At 40.1% G+C, this 15,733-nt stretch overlaps 1 protein-coding gene across 3 annotated transcripts in view; it reads left to right on the top strand.

Annotated features, from left to right (window-relative positions):
- The window catches only part of LOC108383271 (ST18 C2H2C-type zinc finger transcription factor), a 110,334-nt gene that overhangs the window by 40,944 nt on the left and 53,657 nt on the right, over positions 1-15,733 (top strand). For 2 of the 3 annotated variants that reach the window (XM_036990794.2, XM_036990793.2), the window contains exons 4-5: positions 5,897-6,096; positions 11,347-12,135. In XM_036990794.2, coding sequence (XP_036846689.2) covers positions 5,897-6,096; positions 11,347-12,135 — 989 coding nt within the window. The remainder of the gene's footprint in view (positions 1-5,896; positions 6,097-11,346; positions 12,136-15,733) is intronic. The other variant, XM_017639675.3, reaches the window with a different exon arrangement.

Genomic DNA, 15,733 nt, shown 5'->3' with positions numbered 1-15,733 from the left:
TTAAGGGTGACACTGATCTTTGCCATTCCTTCTAGAATACAGTGTTTTGAATTTACTTTTTGGCGATGGGAAAGAATTTTTAGAGGATTCCAATTACAGGTCCCATTTTACTAGCCTAGAAGCCTATATATGTTTTTGCATTTCTCTGGAGATGAAGGAGCCTGAGCAATGATGTGCCTGCTCACATCTTTTGGCCTCATTTTTAATTGATTACTTTTTTATTCTTCTTTATTTAGAAGAATTCTTCATATATTCTACAGAATTTTTAAATATATAGATATGAATTGCAAGTGTCTTTTCCCACTCTGTGGGAACCTTTGTTTTTTCTGCTGGTTTTCTTAATTCAAATTCATACTTCTTTTTCCCCTCTCTTATCTTTTTTAAAGAGTATAATATACATGTAGAAGTGTGTACATGTCATAAGAGTAGGGTTCAATGAAATGTCACAACCTGAAATGATTGTGTAAACAGACCAAGAAATGGAATATTGATAGGAAGATCCTCTTTCCAGCTGGTATTTTTTTGATGAATACAAGTCTTCAATTTTAGTGTTTTCCAATTTATCAGTCTTTTCCTTTAAGGTAGTGCCCTTTGTAAATTGCTTAAGAAATTTTTACCAAGGTCACAAAGATACTGTCTCATATTTTTTTTCTAGGATCTTTATTGTGTTACAGTGCATGCTCTAAGTCATTAATCCTTCTGGGATTGCTTACTGTATATACATAAGGCAGAGGTCAAGAATTTTTTTGAGATAGATATCCAGGTGACTCAGTGCCATGCACTGAAGAAACAACTTCTTCTCCGATGATACTTGTGTTATAAATTGACTATATATGCATGAGTGTATTTCTGGACCCAGCAGATGGAACATCTATTCTGTTCCATTGCTGTTTGTTTATGATTGCCCCAGTGACACCCTACCTCAAGTACCAGAGACTTATGACAACCCTTGACATCCAAGACTGCAAGTCTACCCACACTGTTGTTCTTTTCTCAAGATGGTCTTTGCTGTTCTTGGTTCTTTTCATTTGTTCTTGGCTCATTCCATACAAATTTTGGAATTAATTTGCTTATTTCTAAAAAAAATGTTCTTGGGATTTTGTTTGGACTTGTATTGAATCTAATGGATAAAATTGGGGGAATTGAAAATTGTAATACTAAGTCTTTTATGCATGAACATTTTATATTTCTCCATTTATTTTGGTCTTTTAAATTTTTCTCAAAATGTTATTTGTTTTGTGCAAGTTTTACACTTTTTGTTACATTTATTCCTAAATATTTCCTATTTCTATGCATTATAAAGGGTTTTACTTAAATACTTTTCTAATTTTTTATTGCTGGTTTATAGAAGTTCAAATAACTTTTTAATAGTGACCTCACTAAATTTACTTCCTTATTTCAACATTTTATCTGTAGCTTCTTTTGGGTTTTCCTCAGACATAATTATGTCTCTGAAAATAATAATAATTTAGTTTTTTCTTTTTCAATCATCTTACCTTTGTTTTTTTCTGCTAGTCTTCTTAATTCAAATTCATACTTCTTGGTCCCTTTCCATGTGTCTGTGGTATTCTGTGTAATTAGAAGAAATCAGTAGGAATATCCACTATGAATTTTCCATGGAAGTGTTGGAGCATATAAACAGTTTCCATGGACTCAGAGGTTTATAACTGCCACTTATTATTCTCTTTTATTCTTTTTAGTGGGGAGGGGGCAGATATGCTCAGAATTTATCTATTGCTGGACCTACTTTTTTAAATTTGTTATGTATCTTTTGATAAATTGCATTGAGACTTTACCACTGTGGAAAGTCAGCTGAGAAACTGTTCCAAGGCCCAGTGCTGTTGGGGAGATTTGGGGAGTTTACAGTTTCCTAATTTGCTATACTCTTTCTGAAACCTGAAAGGTCAGTGAATTTGACTTCTGAACATACTTCCAGCACTAATTCTATCATTAGTGTTATCTAATTGTTGTTCTCCTCAATGATTTTAAAATAAAATTTCAGCCTTATGTTGTCATCAAAGGGAATACCATTTAAAATTAGAAGTCATGTTTGTAAATAGAAGCATTTCTCAAATATGTAACCAAAAACTAAATACAGATCTTAAAAGATACTTTAATAAAATCAAAACCACAGATATGAAATATGGTGTTGAAAGGTATTTGGTGCATTGATTAAGTTCCCTGGAGGACTCTGGATGCTTAAAACAACAGTTTGATTGAATAGAACAATAAATGCAGGGCTGAGTGTATTTTTTCTCTTTCTTTCTCATCTACTAGAAAAATATAGATAATAGAGCTCATTTATTTCCTTAACATTTCAGAGCTCCACAGATGGGAAAACACAACCCAGTGGAAATTATTTCTGGCAACCTTGAGAAGATATGTTAGCATTTTGTGGCATTTCTTTCAGTGACATGTAAAGCATGGCTTTTCCTCATTGCAGTGTCACAGTGAAGTGTCACAATAAAGCCAAAATAGTGTGCCCTCAGGGAAAACTAGGGAAAGGGACCATTTTCCATGCACACACAAAGGGTAATATTTATTATAAAGCTTTTTATTTCAGCTCCAAATGCTACCTGGGCCATGGCTACTTTGCAATGGAGAAATGCACAGAAAGTGAGATTTATAGCAAATGTTTTATATAAATCTAACATAATTGATGTAAATACAAATAATATGTGAAAAAAGTAGAATGCACTTATTGACATATGGGCATGCATAAATCTGCACAGAGTGCCAGGGAGAGAGTTTGTGATGTTGCATAGTGTAGCATCAGCCTGATGTTGATGGAGTCCAGAGAGCACTGAGCTGAGAGTCTGAACCTTTATCTTGGCCTATTTTTGTCACTACCAGCATATATGTTATCTTCTTTATCCACAACATATGATACAGAAATTATTCTCCCTGTTTCAGGGATAGGGAATTTGGTATGATATTTCAAAGATTTGATTATCTGTTGCAGATTACACAGCTAATATTACTTAAGGAAGTTCATACGCAGTATCAAATTTGATGATTTATTTTAAGCTAAATTTATACTTCAGACAAAATCTTACATATCTGCTTCATCCTTGCAGTTATTATTTGATTTTTATTACCATTGAGTGTCATCTCATTACATTTATTCGGCAGCTCCAGACTGCAGACATTTTGCAGTTCTTAATTACATTTTGCAACATGTTTTTCATTGCCGCAACTCAGTATCATCTCCAGATCTAATCCGGGCCCTATATAACTGACCTGAACCACTGGGCAAAGCCCTGTGACAGACAGCTGCCTTCCAGCTAGAGAGGTGGCCGATTTATGCAGGTGCTACTTCAACCAGTTGTCAGATGCGTATGGAAATTACCGCAATTAATTGTTCTGATTTGGCAACATGTAGGGGAGAGCGCGAACGCTGAGGCCTAGCAGATTGGGATTCAAGTATCAGCCCCGCTGGTGACCAGACATACGGTTTGGGGAATGTTACTTGTCTTTGTAAGTAATTTTGGATAAGAATATTAACAAGACAAAGTTTGTAAGGATCTGCTGGGTGGTAGGTGTTCAGCCTCAATCATGATCTAACTGCCAAAGACAGAAATGACATTTTCTGACTGACCACCTCTACATTGACACCTCCACCACTCCATGTCACATTGAACCATGTTTCCTGGCAAATATTCATTACACACATTTTCTTAGCCTCTTTCCCAATACAAATACTATGCTTAAATTGTTTTTTAGAATCCACTTTTTTTTCTTGCTTTGATATCTGAATAAAACTTGTCAGGAGCTTCTCCTATTTGCCATAAACATTCTTGGCTTGAGATAATGTTTTAGTGGCCTTACCTTTATATTTTTCTGAGCATCTTTGATAGAAATTCACTTGAACTAGGAGGCTTTAACTAATTTAGGGAACTTCTTAAGCTCTCTTCATAATTACTAGGAAATGTATCCCCCTTGGATGTGTTTCTTCTGTCCCTCTTCCTTCAAAGCTCAGTCTCCATGACAAAGAAGGCCAGCGTAAGGGTGGTTCTGCTGTGCTCACTCCCTTTACATCGTAACTGCTGTTGTAGTGGTTTCATTAACAAACCAGCAGGTTCAGGCTATGTAGGTCTTCACCGAAGGCCTTTTTATAATCTTCTTGCTCTCATAGCCATCAGGTGATAATTCTCTTTTGCTCCATCTTCTGCACATGGTCACTTTAAATTTGGGCATATTAGATAAATTTTGCAAAAGTACATTAGTTTATTTAGGAACTTCACTGGTCTCTTCCCCAGGATTTTCAATTCTCCAATTTTTAATCTCTTTTGAGAGATTTTTAACAATCTTAGATGATTTCTCCTTCCAGAATCTTCTTTTCTAGAAGGAAGAGCACTTTCATGTCCTCTGAAGTTTTTAAATCTGATCTTCTAAATTCCAAAGAATTCTTGTATGACTATAATCAGATAATTTTCATGAATGATCCACCATCTTTGCACTGATGATTCTAAGAGAAAAATATGAGGCCTTTGTGGGTTTGAAATATATTTTAATTCTCTATGAATCAAATGCCTTTTTTTGTTACCTCTGATGCATGCTTAGGAATGCTATATCTTAACTAAGATCTGTTTCCATGACATGGCTGTTCCTACATTGTTCTTATGTTTTAGAGAATGTTGTGTCCAGCAAACTGGAGGCAGCTAAACACTAGGTGTGGAATTAGTTAATAATTATGTATGTATGAAATCACTAACTTAGAATACTATCGTTATTAAGCAACTATGTGATCAATAAATATGAGAGGTGCCCTCTCAGCACCACTCTTGCACAGTTAAGCCTCGAGTCCCCTGGCTGGTCCTTTCAGATCTTCAATATCTCATCATGTCTCCTCCCTTATCTGCGGGTCAGAGACAGGGAGGGACCGACAGGCCTTTGTCTGTTTAGTAATATAGCTGAATACTGAATAATTTTTTAGTGGTGGGGTAGGTAGTATCTTATTACTCTAAGTCTATGATTCTCTCATCTGGATCTTTTCATCTGAAACTCTTTCAAAGAGCATTTAATAAATATCTCTCATAGACTCACTGTTGGCTAAACCCTCCAGTCTTCCTGCATCTTGCCAAGAGAATGTTTGTCTTAACTTCAACACATAGAGTGATCTGCGTTAACTGTGACTGAGCTATGTGGTAGGTAAGTTTTGAAAGGGCCATCCTCAGGAGCACTTCCAAATAAAACCATAGAAGAGAGATAGGAATAAACTGTTGTCCATTTTTGTGAAATCCAATCTAACTTCCCCTCCTTTTATGTGTTTGTTCTGTGTGCCAATGGGTGAGAACCAAAAGGCAGAATGCCATGGAGCATCTTTATACTGTTTTGTTTTTTAGAGGTTTTGGTGACTGGAGATGGAGTTGGTTGAATCTTCATACGTTGTCCCCTCCTTTTATGCTTCTTTCTTTCAAGTCAAAGCTCAGGATGTGGCATTGAACGTTTGATGCACAACTGTGGCAGAGATAAGAAGCTTTGGTAGCAGACAGCTATTTGAAAGACCTTGTGACTTCTCCATACTGGACACTTTTTTTTTGTATCTTGTGGTATATTTTTCACATTAGCTGTTTCTTAGGATTAGCAAACCAGTGCAAATCTTGTTTCATCCCTCCCTGGGTATTTAATGTAGTGCCAAGCAAAGCACAGATTAACATATGTTTACTCAGGATTAAGGATGATTTTTTAAAAACTCTCCTGATAGGCAGTTAAGTATAATCGACACAGTTCAATGGATGCAATGGATGGGCTGTTTCTATTAGTGCCAACAACTCATCCTGAACCTTCTTTAGTCCCAAGTTTCCACAGGCTTTGTGTTATACTTCATGAAAGTCAAATGGCAAATAGCAGCAAACCGTTTTATCACGTTCTTAATTTGCCTCAATCACTGCAGTGCTGCGTATGATTGCTCCATGGCCAAGAAGAGGAGAGCAGAAGAGCACGCTTTGGGGGTCCCGGTCAATAAGAGGAAGTCCCTGCTAATGAAGCCACAGCACTACAGCCCAAACATGGACTACAAGGAAGAAAGCGAGGACAGGACAGAGGTGGAGGAAGATGCTGGCCTCCTGGAAAGCAACGATCACATGACCACAGGTAGCGAGGAGCACGGGCCTTGACTTATCTAATCCCTGGCTGCAAAGATTCTGTCCTGACTTGAGTAGAATGGACAGTCTTGTGGTTGTATAAGTGTATTCCAGTTTGGAAGCAAAACCAAACATTTATTTACTCACGGTCCATTTATTGAGGGTCAATTTCATATCAGTGACTGAGGAGAATCTAAATATAAGCAAGAGTGAGTCCTTGCCCTGAGTCCCTTGTCAAAAGCACAGGACTGGACTGTGCCTCCTTTTGAAGAAAATACAAGATACTAAGCCTTAAAGTTGAAGAGTGCCTTGATTTCCTAATAGGTGGATGTCTGTCCCTGAAAGAAGCCTTTAAATTAAAAGGACACATTTAAGCCTTAAGATATTAAGATATGACATATGTAAATAAAACATTAAATTTTTTGTTTTATAACCATATATAGTATTATTTAACTCCCAAAAATATAACTGATAACAACAAGGACCAATGTAGGTAGACTGTGACTAAGTAATATTTTCAATATTTTAAAATTGAAGGACAAGCCAAGTAATTATTTCCCAGCTAACCATGTTCCACAGTCTGGTTCTCCAAGCTCTGACTACCCTTAGAAAGCAGATTGGTCAAAGTTTCTGTGACAGCGAATCAGGAAACCACATTTCCAAAAATGAGAGTTTATAGCTGCTCTTATTCCTGGTCAAAAGAGCAAAACTCTAAGTCACCTTCAGTCCACTGAGCAAGTTACCTGCACCCTCCAGAAGGAAGAGAGCTGAGTTAGTGCCCAAGCCCAGTACAAGGGCTTTTCACCTATTGTCTCATTAACTTCAGTACCCCCACATCTTTACCTGTCCAGCCGTGAACCTGATTGTGTCTTCAGTGAGAAGTTCAGAGGATGAAGGGAGGGTAAAGTGCTCAGGAAGGCTGAGGTCATAAGCTTGAATCCATTTAATGGCCAAACTATACCCCAGATCCTAACAGGCTATTTTCCAAATAGTCATAGGTGGGCATTAAGGGTGATAGAAAAGTGTGTGGACAAAGCCATAGAGATACATCTTCTTCACTGAGGCAAACAAGAAGATGAGCTTGAAAAGTACTATCTGGAGATGGGATGAGCACATGCTTACCCAAGGCAGACGGAGAAGGGGAGGGTTACCTTGAAGTGATATTGACCAGGTATGTGTAGTTCTCCCCAGTTTATAGCCACATGCTTGTGATTCAGGGAGATCTGTCAGTCACAGGAGCACAAGAGGCTGGGATGATACTTTTAATACATATTATCTCCTGACAAACAACCAATAAGTGATAAGCCACTCCATATTTTAGAACTTTGGAACTTGCTTTTATTCCCAGCAAAATTTAAATGTTCAAGAGGTCTGGAAAACTAATTTACCTGTGAAAGTAACTTAGTGACAGACACAGAACTAAAATCCAATTATAATAAAATCCAGTTATGTTAAAGGAGTCAAACTCAAAACATGTTGTGACTTTCAGAGGATTGTTTTTATTTGTTTAAGTTGTTTTGATGCAGAACAGCTAACACATAGCAAAAATACATTAACATAATACTTTCCAGGATTCCCAGACACCTTGGAGGAGAGACTTTGGTTTAACAAACAAACAAATGTAAACGTTTACATACTAGGCAACAATGCTTCCTTTTTTTTTGTTGCCCAGTCCCAGCCCTTCTGCCTGTCCCCCACACTTTGAAATGCAGGCAGGACTGAGCAAGGGCAGTCCTGGCTCCCCGTCCAGCTCTCCAACTGGACCTGAGGTGCACCTGGGAACTTTTTCTGACCTGTGTTATGGTATTAAGAAAGTTGAGGTAGGTTATTTGTTTTCATTTTTGCATATTTTTATTTATAATTTAGAGATTGTATTTTCACTGAGAGCTGTCAATTGTATTCTAGTATCTTCTTAGTAATTCACTCTTGAAAATAACCAAACTTGGGGCAATAATAGGCTATTAGTATTCTAAAGATTTTCTCCTCACTTCAGCCATGACATCTGACATTCCCAGGCTGTAGGGTCTGAGGGTGGCTCACGGGAGAGAGGCAGTCATGGATTTGGGAGGCACATGGCTCTGGGTCTGAATTTCAGCCCCACACTTGTTACCTGGGTGATGTTGAGCAAGTCCTGAACCCCTTAGAATCATAGTTTTCCTCTGTAAGATGGAGTAGAAATCATCTTTCTTATAGTTATATAAAGATCAAATGGATTGAAGAACTGACTGTCATGCCAGAAACGTGTCAGTGTATTGTCCTAGGATGTCATTGGATCACAGCTCTTTAAAGATGTGGACCCAGGGTGCAGGAGACCTGGGCCTGCCAAAGGTCACACAGGCAGGCAGTGCGGGGCCAGCAGCCTGGCCTTAGTCTCCAGACTCAGGGAGGGTTTCCCTCCGTGGTGTGCACTGTGCGCTGAGGCTGCAGTTCCCCCGCCCGCCCTGGTGGGTGGTGGGTGGCGCCGTAGCATGCGGTACCTGAGTGGTGAACGGGGCTGAGCCTTCCTCACACTGGGCCCTTCCTCAGGGGTTAATTTCACTGCTTATTCTAAATGAAAATCAGGCCCACCCCATGTATGTAGAAGGCCCTCAGTATCCTCTGCCATTAATCTCTTCTAAAACAATATCAAGGAAGGAGGAGACAAGCCATCGTTTGCTGCATACCTGTTGCGTGTCAGCTGCTTCCCATGTACCCCCATGTGGCTTCCACAGTGTGCCCCACCGTGTGCATAAGGACACGGCTCACGAAGTCTCAGAAACCCACTGGGGTTTGCAGAGATGAGTGCCCAGATCCAGAACCAAACCAGGTCTCTGTGACTGTAAGGGCAGAGCTCTTTCAGCTACTTCAGTGGCAAAGGCACAAAAATCTCCAGGCCATCCATGGAAATAAAAACACACCAGCATAGGAGACGCAGGCAGTCTGTTCCAAAGTTAGGAGAAACAAGCCCTTCGTCACAGATCTGCCAGGTTCAAAAGTGAACTCAACTTTGTCTTCCTTATAATCAGAGTGAAAGGCAGGTGGGGTGCGTCGGGAGGAAGCTGGTGTGCAGGTCTGCAGAACAGCCCTGGGAACCATCGTGTACGATGCACAGAGGCACCTCTATCGGCAGGATTCCACTTTTTCTGAAGAATAATTAATAAATATTTTCTTTTAGCATATAACAAACAGTTGAACCAAACAATTATGTAAACTGGAAATGACCCAAAATGCAAGCAGTTGGCAGCAGCACAGGGAGATGTATTGTCCTGCACATGTGCATTTTTTGTCACTCCCGCCTCTCTGCTGATCTGCACTTAATAGGAATATTTTAAACTATGTAGCTAAGCAACAGAGGTAATTGTTGCTTTCTAGAGCTTTTGTTAGCACTCTAACACAGCCCAAATATGCATAATTAGGTATAATGTCTATAAATCATTATTGTACACATGTGGGTAGTTAAGTGGAGTGAGAGAATAGTTCAATGAATTGAGCATATTCACTGAAAATGCTTTTTATTTGTTTTCTGTAGTTCATAATACTTTAAAATTATCATAACCCCTTTACACTTTCTCTTAATAGCCAACCGTGATATTGAGAAAAACTTCATTTGCATTTTAGACTATGTTTAATATATTATTTAAACCTGGAGTTCCTCTGATATGAATTCAGGAGAGGATAGACCATCCCATCAAGTATTATGTGCCTGTTTATCCAGCCTCTTTCCTAGGAAGTAAAATGTTAAATTTTTCAGTTTATGTTGAATAGATCCCAACAAAGGACGGCACCCTATAATCAGCATTATTTAAAGGGGCCAGTGTTGTGACTAAATTCTTCCCTTCATCCAAAAATGCTTTTAGTTACTATGGCAATATTTACTTGATCCTGGCAGTCCAGTGTTGATTTAGGGAGATAATTACCAGAAAGGAAGATGATGGAGATGTATTTTTGAGTGTCCTTGTCAGAGACAATGTTTATAAAAAAATTAAATGAGACAAAAACAGGCACATTGTCTTCTGTACAGATACCCTCTCCTGCAGCCCTCACATGGGATGGCTGTGCTTTTCTTCCCTCCAAAGATGTTTATTGACACAGAATGCACTTCACTTGGTGTCTTTAACAGCCTTTAAGGGGGCTCATTATTTTGTTTCCCATCCCCCACCTGCCTTTTGAGACACAGAAAGGCTGCTGAGGCTTTTTGTCTGAGTGCACATTGGAGGCCATGGCTGGCTCGGTGCATTTCACAGCCTGGAGTGGCTGGGTCCCCTGCTCCCCAGACTGCCCCGCACTGGGCCAGGGCTAGGCCACTGGCGAATCTGTACCCTCAGTTGTGTGTTTGCAGTGGGACAGACTTGGGTAGGCCACGTGTCTATAAGTTACACACACAGCCTGTCCCTGTGACTGGGGAGACAAGAGACCCAGTGGGCTGTCCTAGAGGACAGGCACAGGGGGCCTGTTCTCAGTCACAGGGCTTCCTGACCCTCAGGACTCCAGCAGGCCCTGCGCAGAGACAGCCAGCAAAGGTTCCACACGCTCTGGCCTCCCCCACTTCTTGTCTCGTTTCCTTTTTACACAAATGCATATGAGTACCAGGCCAGAAAATGTGCTACTATGTAAGATATTATTTGATCATGCTAGTATTTCCCATTTGCTTGCATTTTTCTTGGCCTGGGATTTTTGTGTGAAAGTTATGAAAGTGAATAGGCAGTCTCGAAAAATTGAGAATTCTGGCACTTATAATCTCTATACAGGTGTATTTTGTAGTTTAGCGAATATTCCATAAAATCTGAAAGTATGTTTGAAAAACTACAGAGGTAGTGAACATAAACCAAATAAAATATGCTGCCATGCTAACAGAAATCTCATGAATATTTCCTTCATAATGTATAGTTTTATGTATATTTGATTTCCTTCTCTAGTATTTGCAAATATAAGAGGTAGAGTAACAATAATTTCACATTCAGCATTTTGTATTGTTAAGTTATATATACTTCAGTAGATACTAAAAGCATGTAGCTCTTAATATGCTGAGATTTCTAATAGCAGTTTTTGCAAAGGTAATTCTCAAAATATTAAGATCTAAATTTTGTTTTGTTTTAAGGAGGATATATATTTTTCTCCTCAGTGTTTATAAAATTGATAGATCCCACATATTCACATACTGCACATATTACCTACAGATATGTCGGTATCTGTATCTGTCTATCCATCTATCTATCTAGGTGCAGTTTTCTAACGTATTTTTTGCTCCTGTGTTTCAAATGTTTGTTTTGTTTTTCCATAGAAGAAATCGTGATAAAACCTCTGGATGAGAAGCTGCGTTCAGCTGCGCAAGAAAACTCCAGCACAAAAGCACACAGATACGGCTGTTATCAAGAGCTCGTGGTCAAATCTTTAATGCACTTGGGGAAATTTGAAAAAAATCTGTCTGCCCAGCCCATGAGTGAAAACTTAAATGGAAGTGGCATCCAGTCTCTAAGAGCAGAGAGGGACGAGGTGGACGAGTGCTGTGTGACCCATCCTGATGATGGAAAAGAAGAAACTAATTCCCGGCTACCCTTCTGCTTGTCCGATGTCAGTGAAAGCGCCTCCGAAAGTGCAGAGAACGGTTGGGACAGTGGCTCCAACTTCTCAGAAGAAACCAAACCACACAGAGTTCCAAAATATATCTTAGTGGATAATAGAAAAGACCTACTGGATGTTCCTGAAATAAAAACTGAAGGCGACAAATTTATCTCATGTGAAAACACATGTGATTCTGAAACAGAAAGGAGAGACCCGCAGCATGCTCCCGCGGACCCGCCGGATGGCACGGCCCAGCGGCCGTTCTCTGGGGCGGCGGCGGAGGACCTGGCGTGTGCGGCGGTAATGATGGAAGAGCCCACTGGCCCGGAGAAAGCCGAGGGGAACTTAAGTCTGCTGGAGCAGGCGATTGCTCTGCAGGCTGAGCGCGGCTGCGTTTTCCGTAACACCTACAAAGAGCTGGACAGGTTCCTACTGGAGCACCTGGCAGGGGAAAGGCGGCAAACCAAAGTTATTGACACGGGTGGAAGACAAATCTTTAACAATAAACGTAAGACACGTTTTTGCATTTATTTTAGGAATAAAATTGCCTTAAGGGTTGGAAAAAAATTAAGATTTGATTCCTTCTTCCAGATAGCTTTTTGACAATGCAACTTAAAAACCAATACATATTGTAAAATAAACAATTTCTTTTTCCCCCCCCTACTTTCTAGACAGCTCTCAGATTAAGCTTAGTCAGTTTTGCAGTGTTTTCACATGTGACAAAGAATCATATGGTATTTTTTAAAAAGTACGTTATCAGACATGTTACAAGTACGTTAGTACTTATGGGTTTTAATTGATTACTTGTTAATTCCAGAAATTTAACTGATTTTCTCACCCTCTTTCTGGGATCATATGACTGCTTTGGAGCTTTAAAATATTGCCAAGGTACTTGCAAGTCAGGCATGATGCCTTGATCTTTCTTAGGGTAAACTACATGTTAGCATTTTTATAAGTCTGTTTCTCTAACTCAAGGCCCACAAATATCTGGGTCAAACATGAATAAGAGAGTAAACACGCTTTGCTTGTAAGACCTTAAAACGGTTTCTCTGACTTTAGGGATATTGTGTCCCCTCTGCCACAAGGGTACTCCTTCCTGCTAGTCTTGCACCAGATGGGCCTGGTGATGATTCCCATAGTTACATGGAGCTTCCCAAATGGTGGTCCTTAAGTGTCTAGAAGGCTTGTCTAAAGTGGTTGTTTCCAGGATCCCATTAGACTCACTGCTCCAGAACTTGCATTTATTTTTAGCAGGTTGCAAAGATGATTCCTGGGCACCTGAAGTCTAAGGACCACAGAATTAGAGGAGATCTTAGAGAAAACCAAGGTCAGGGCCCCCAAAGAACTTACAAGATACTGTGTTAGTATGGTTTTGCTGTTCTGATAGCTGAGATTTATGCAGAAATGGATTGTATATTTTATCATTTTGTGTCAGTTTTAGGACTCACCTGCAATCTTGTCAGTTACTGTCTTAAGCTCAGAGCTAAGAAAACAAAAAAGAATAAAATAACATCATGTAGTGAGGAGCAAGATAATAATGATTTGCAAACATGCGGCCAGGGTTAGGATGGGGACAGAATATTAATGACTAATGTGTGTTTAGGACAAGACATGGCACTTAGCTCTGTGGGTTCAACCAATATGCAACTTGTTGAACTTATCTGTGTGTGATTATTTTTAAAGAACTACAAATTCAGGGGGGAAAAAAAGATGAAATTTACTTCAAATTCCATAAAGCCATAATTTCCAAAATAACTCCATTTCATTTTCTAAAATATACCATTTTCCTATTTGACCATCTCTAAAATCAGAAAGGTATGCCGTAATTTAATTTTCAATAGTTTTTTTCTTTCTTACTAGCACACAAAATGAGGTTTCATCTTACTGTTGATGACGTATTCCAGCCAATCAAGTCCAGGATTTGGAGAAGCTTTATTTGTGCTATATAAACTTTATTTATAGCTCATAATACTTGACTATCCTTTTTATATAATTCATTTTTTGGAACTTTAACATTTATTTTTGTTTTCAAAAATTAATAAGACAATAGAATCTGTGTTTGTAAACATAGGTTGTGTTGGAGGCTTAGAGAATTACAAACAGGGTTGCATGAGCCAATAGTACATCCTGTTGCATAGGGTAGTCCTGCCTTGGAGGATTAAATGCCTATGAAAAGAGATGCAGACCAGACTAGTATGAAACAGGCAAAAAAAATGTGAAGCCAGTTCTGCAGGGGACTGTACTCTTTGTCTAGAGGATGCCTGCAGAATTCAAGTTAAGTATTCACTTTCATGTTGCTTGCTCTAGATGTGGAGCCCAAGGGAATATGGGGGGCTGTTTTTCTCGGGCATGCATTCCATGCTCCTAAGTCAATACTTGTTCCAGCTGATAGCCATGCTCTCCAAAATGCCACTCTAATTTCCCATACACCTTGGGCATGCAGCTCCGCTGTTACGGAAGGAACACAGGATTGTAAAATATTGTTGTACCCAAGCTTTCAGGTAAGTCAGCAATTCTAAAATAAAAAAGTTTGACTAGACTGTTGCTACTAAGCATTTAGTGAGTCTTTAAGTCCTAATATGAATAAAGTCACCATATAATCTATTGTACAGCCCACAACACTTTTAGAGTGAAGGGAAGTGATATGAACAGTCACATGAGTTTATCAGGTATGAATAAGGCAGTCCTGGGCAAACCAGGATATAAGTCACCAGAGTATAAGGTCATTATGCAGCATTTGGCAAAGAAAATAGAAGAGCCAGGCTGGAGAGCTACCTGAGAGCTCAAGCTCTGGCTTCTTATCATGCAAACAGGTTCTGCCCTGTACAGCATTGCATCAGCATCTTTGTTTCACCCAGCAGAGAGGGGGCTTGCAGACAAAGGTAAATGATGGTGTGTCATTGGACCAGACCTGGTCAGGCGCCAGCCCTGCCTTATCTCCCACACCCTCCCCGGCTTCCTATAGACAAATAGTGTAGCGAGGAGGGGAGATGCTCAACGCCAAACCTTTCAATGTGGTTTTGAAATGTGGCCTCACCTGGACAAGATCCAGGGAGGAAGGGCATCAAAGTACACATTGCTTCTCATTCTCCTTTTTTCCTCATCCACCCTCATATCTGATATCAGCTCCTCTTCCCAATTTCTCTTTAATCAAGCTTCACAGCTTTTGACAGCCGTCTACAGATATTACATGCTCCAATCAACTTGAAATTTCTCAACATATCTGGATTAAATAAAATATATCTACAAAACCATAGAACATATCTAAAGACTTAATATGCCCCTTTGTCTCTTACCAAAGATAGAGTGTGGGCTGCACAACATGGCATTTAAATCATGTCTTTCATCAAACACGAATGGCTGCTGCTCAAGGCATCCCTATCATTTGGCTATTCCTCTCTCACTTCAGTTTATATCCTCTCTGCGGACTCTGGCCTCCCTGGCAGTGTGCCCATTAACTTGAAGGATCCTTGGCTCCTCCTCTTTTGCTGAAACCATGCCCCCAAATAATTGCATTACATACAACCTGCTGTGCCCATCTGCCCAGGACCGTTTTTAACTGGGGTGGCATGGTACCACAGAGGCCTGTCTGCTCCTCTCAACATTCCACCCTGGAGACTCTCACATCCTGACATTGCCCTGTTCTTGGTGCCATGCTTGGAGCAGGAGCATGTGGGCCCTGCATGTCCTCATGTTGCAGGGCTCTGCCCATTTCCATGCCGGCAACTTCCTCGTGGTAGGATCACACAGATCATCTGGTTTTGCTCTCAGCATCGAGTGTGTGCATGATTCTGATACCATTAGTGCTGAACAGCATCCTGGTTAGGCCTTGTGTATGTTACTAGGCTCAAGAACCCTTTATCTGACCTGCAGCCAGGTGTATGCTGGAAACTAATACCCGAGCTTGTCTGCAGCCTTCCCTGCAGGCTGCTGTCCTAGGACTGCCTGACAGTGTGTCCCACGTGCCTGGCCCTGCCTGGTTGCTCCCCTGCTCCCACACCCCATGTTCTGGCAGGCTCTCTAGACACTCAGGGGGCCTCCACTCCCTACCTCTGTTCTCTGTCTCTCTCCAAGAACATCCCCTGCCCAGCCTTCTTCCCACACCT

Source organism: Manis javanica, chromosome 2 (assembly GCF_040802235.1).
Source record: "Manis javanica isolate MJ-LG chromosome 2, MJ_LKY, whole genome shotgun sequence".
Taxonomy (NCBI): domain Eukaryota; kingdom Metazoa; phylum Chordata; class Mammalia; order Pholidota; family Manidae; genus Manis; species Manis javanica.
The sequence above is the reverse complement of the archived record's forward strand: the minus strand, read 5'-3'. Positions and strand labels throughout refer to the sequence as shown.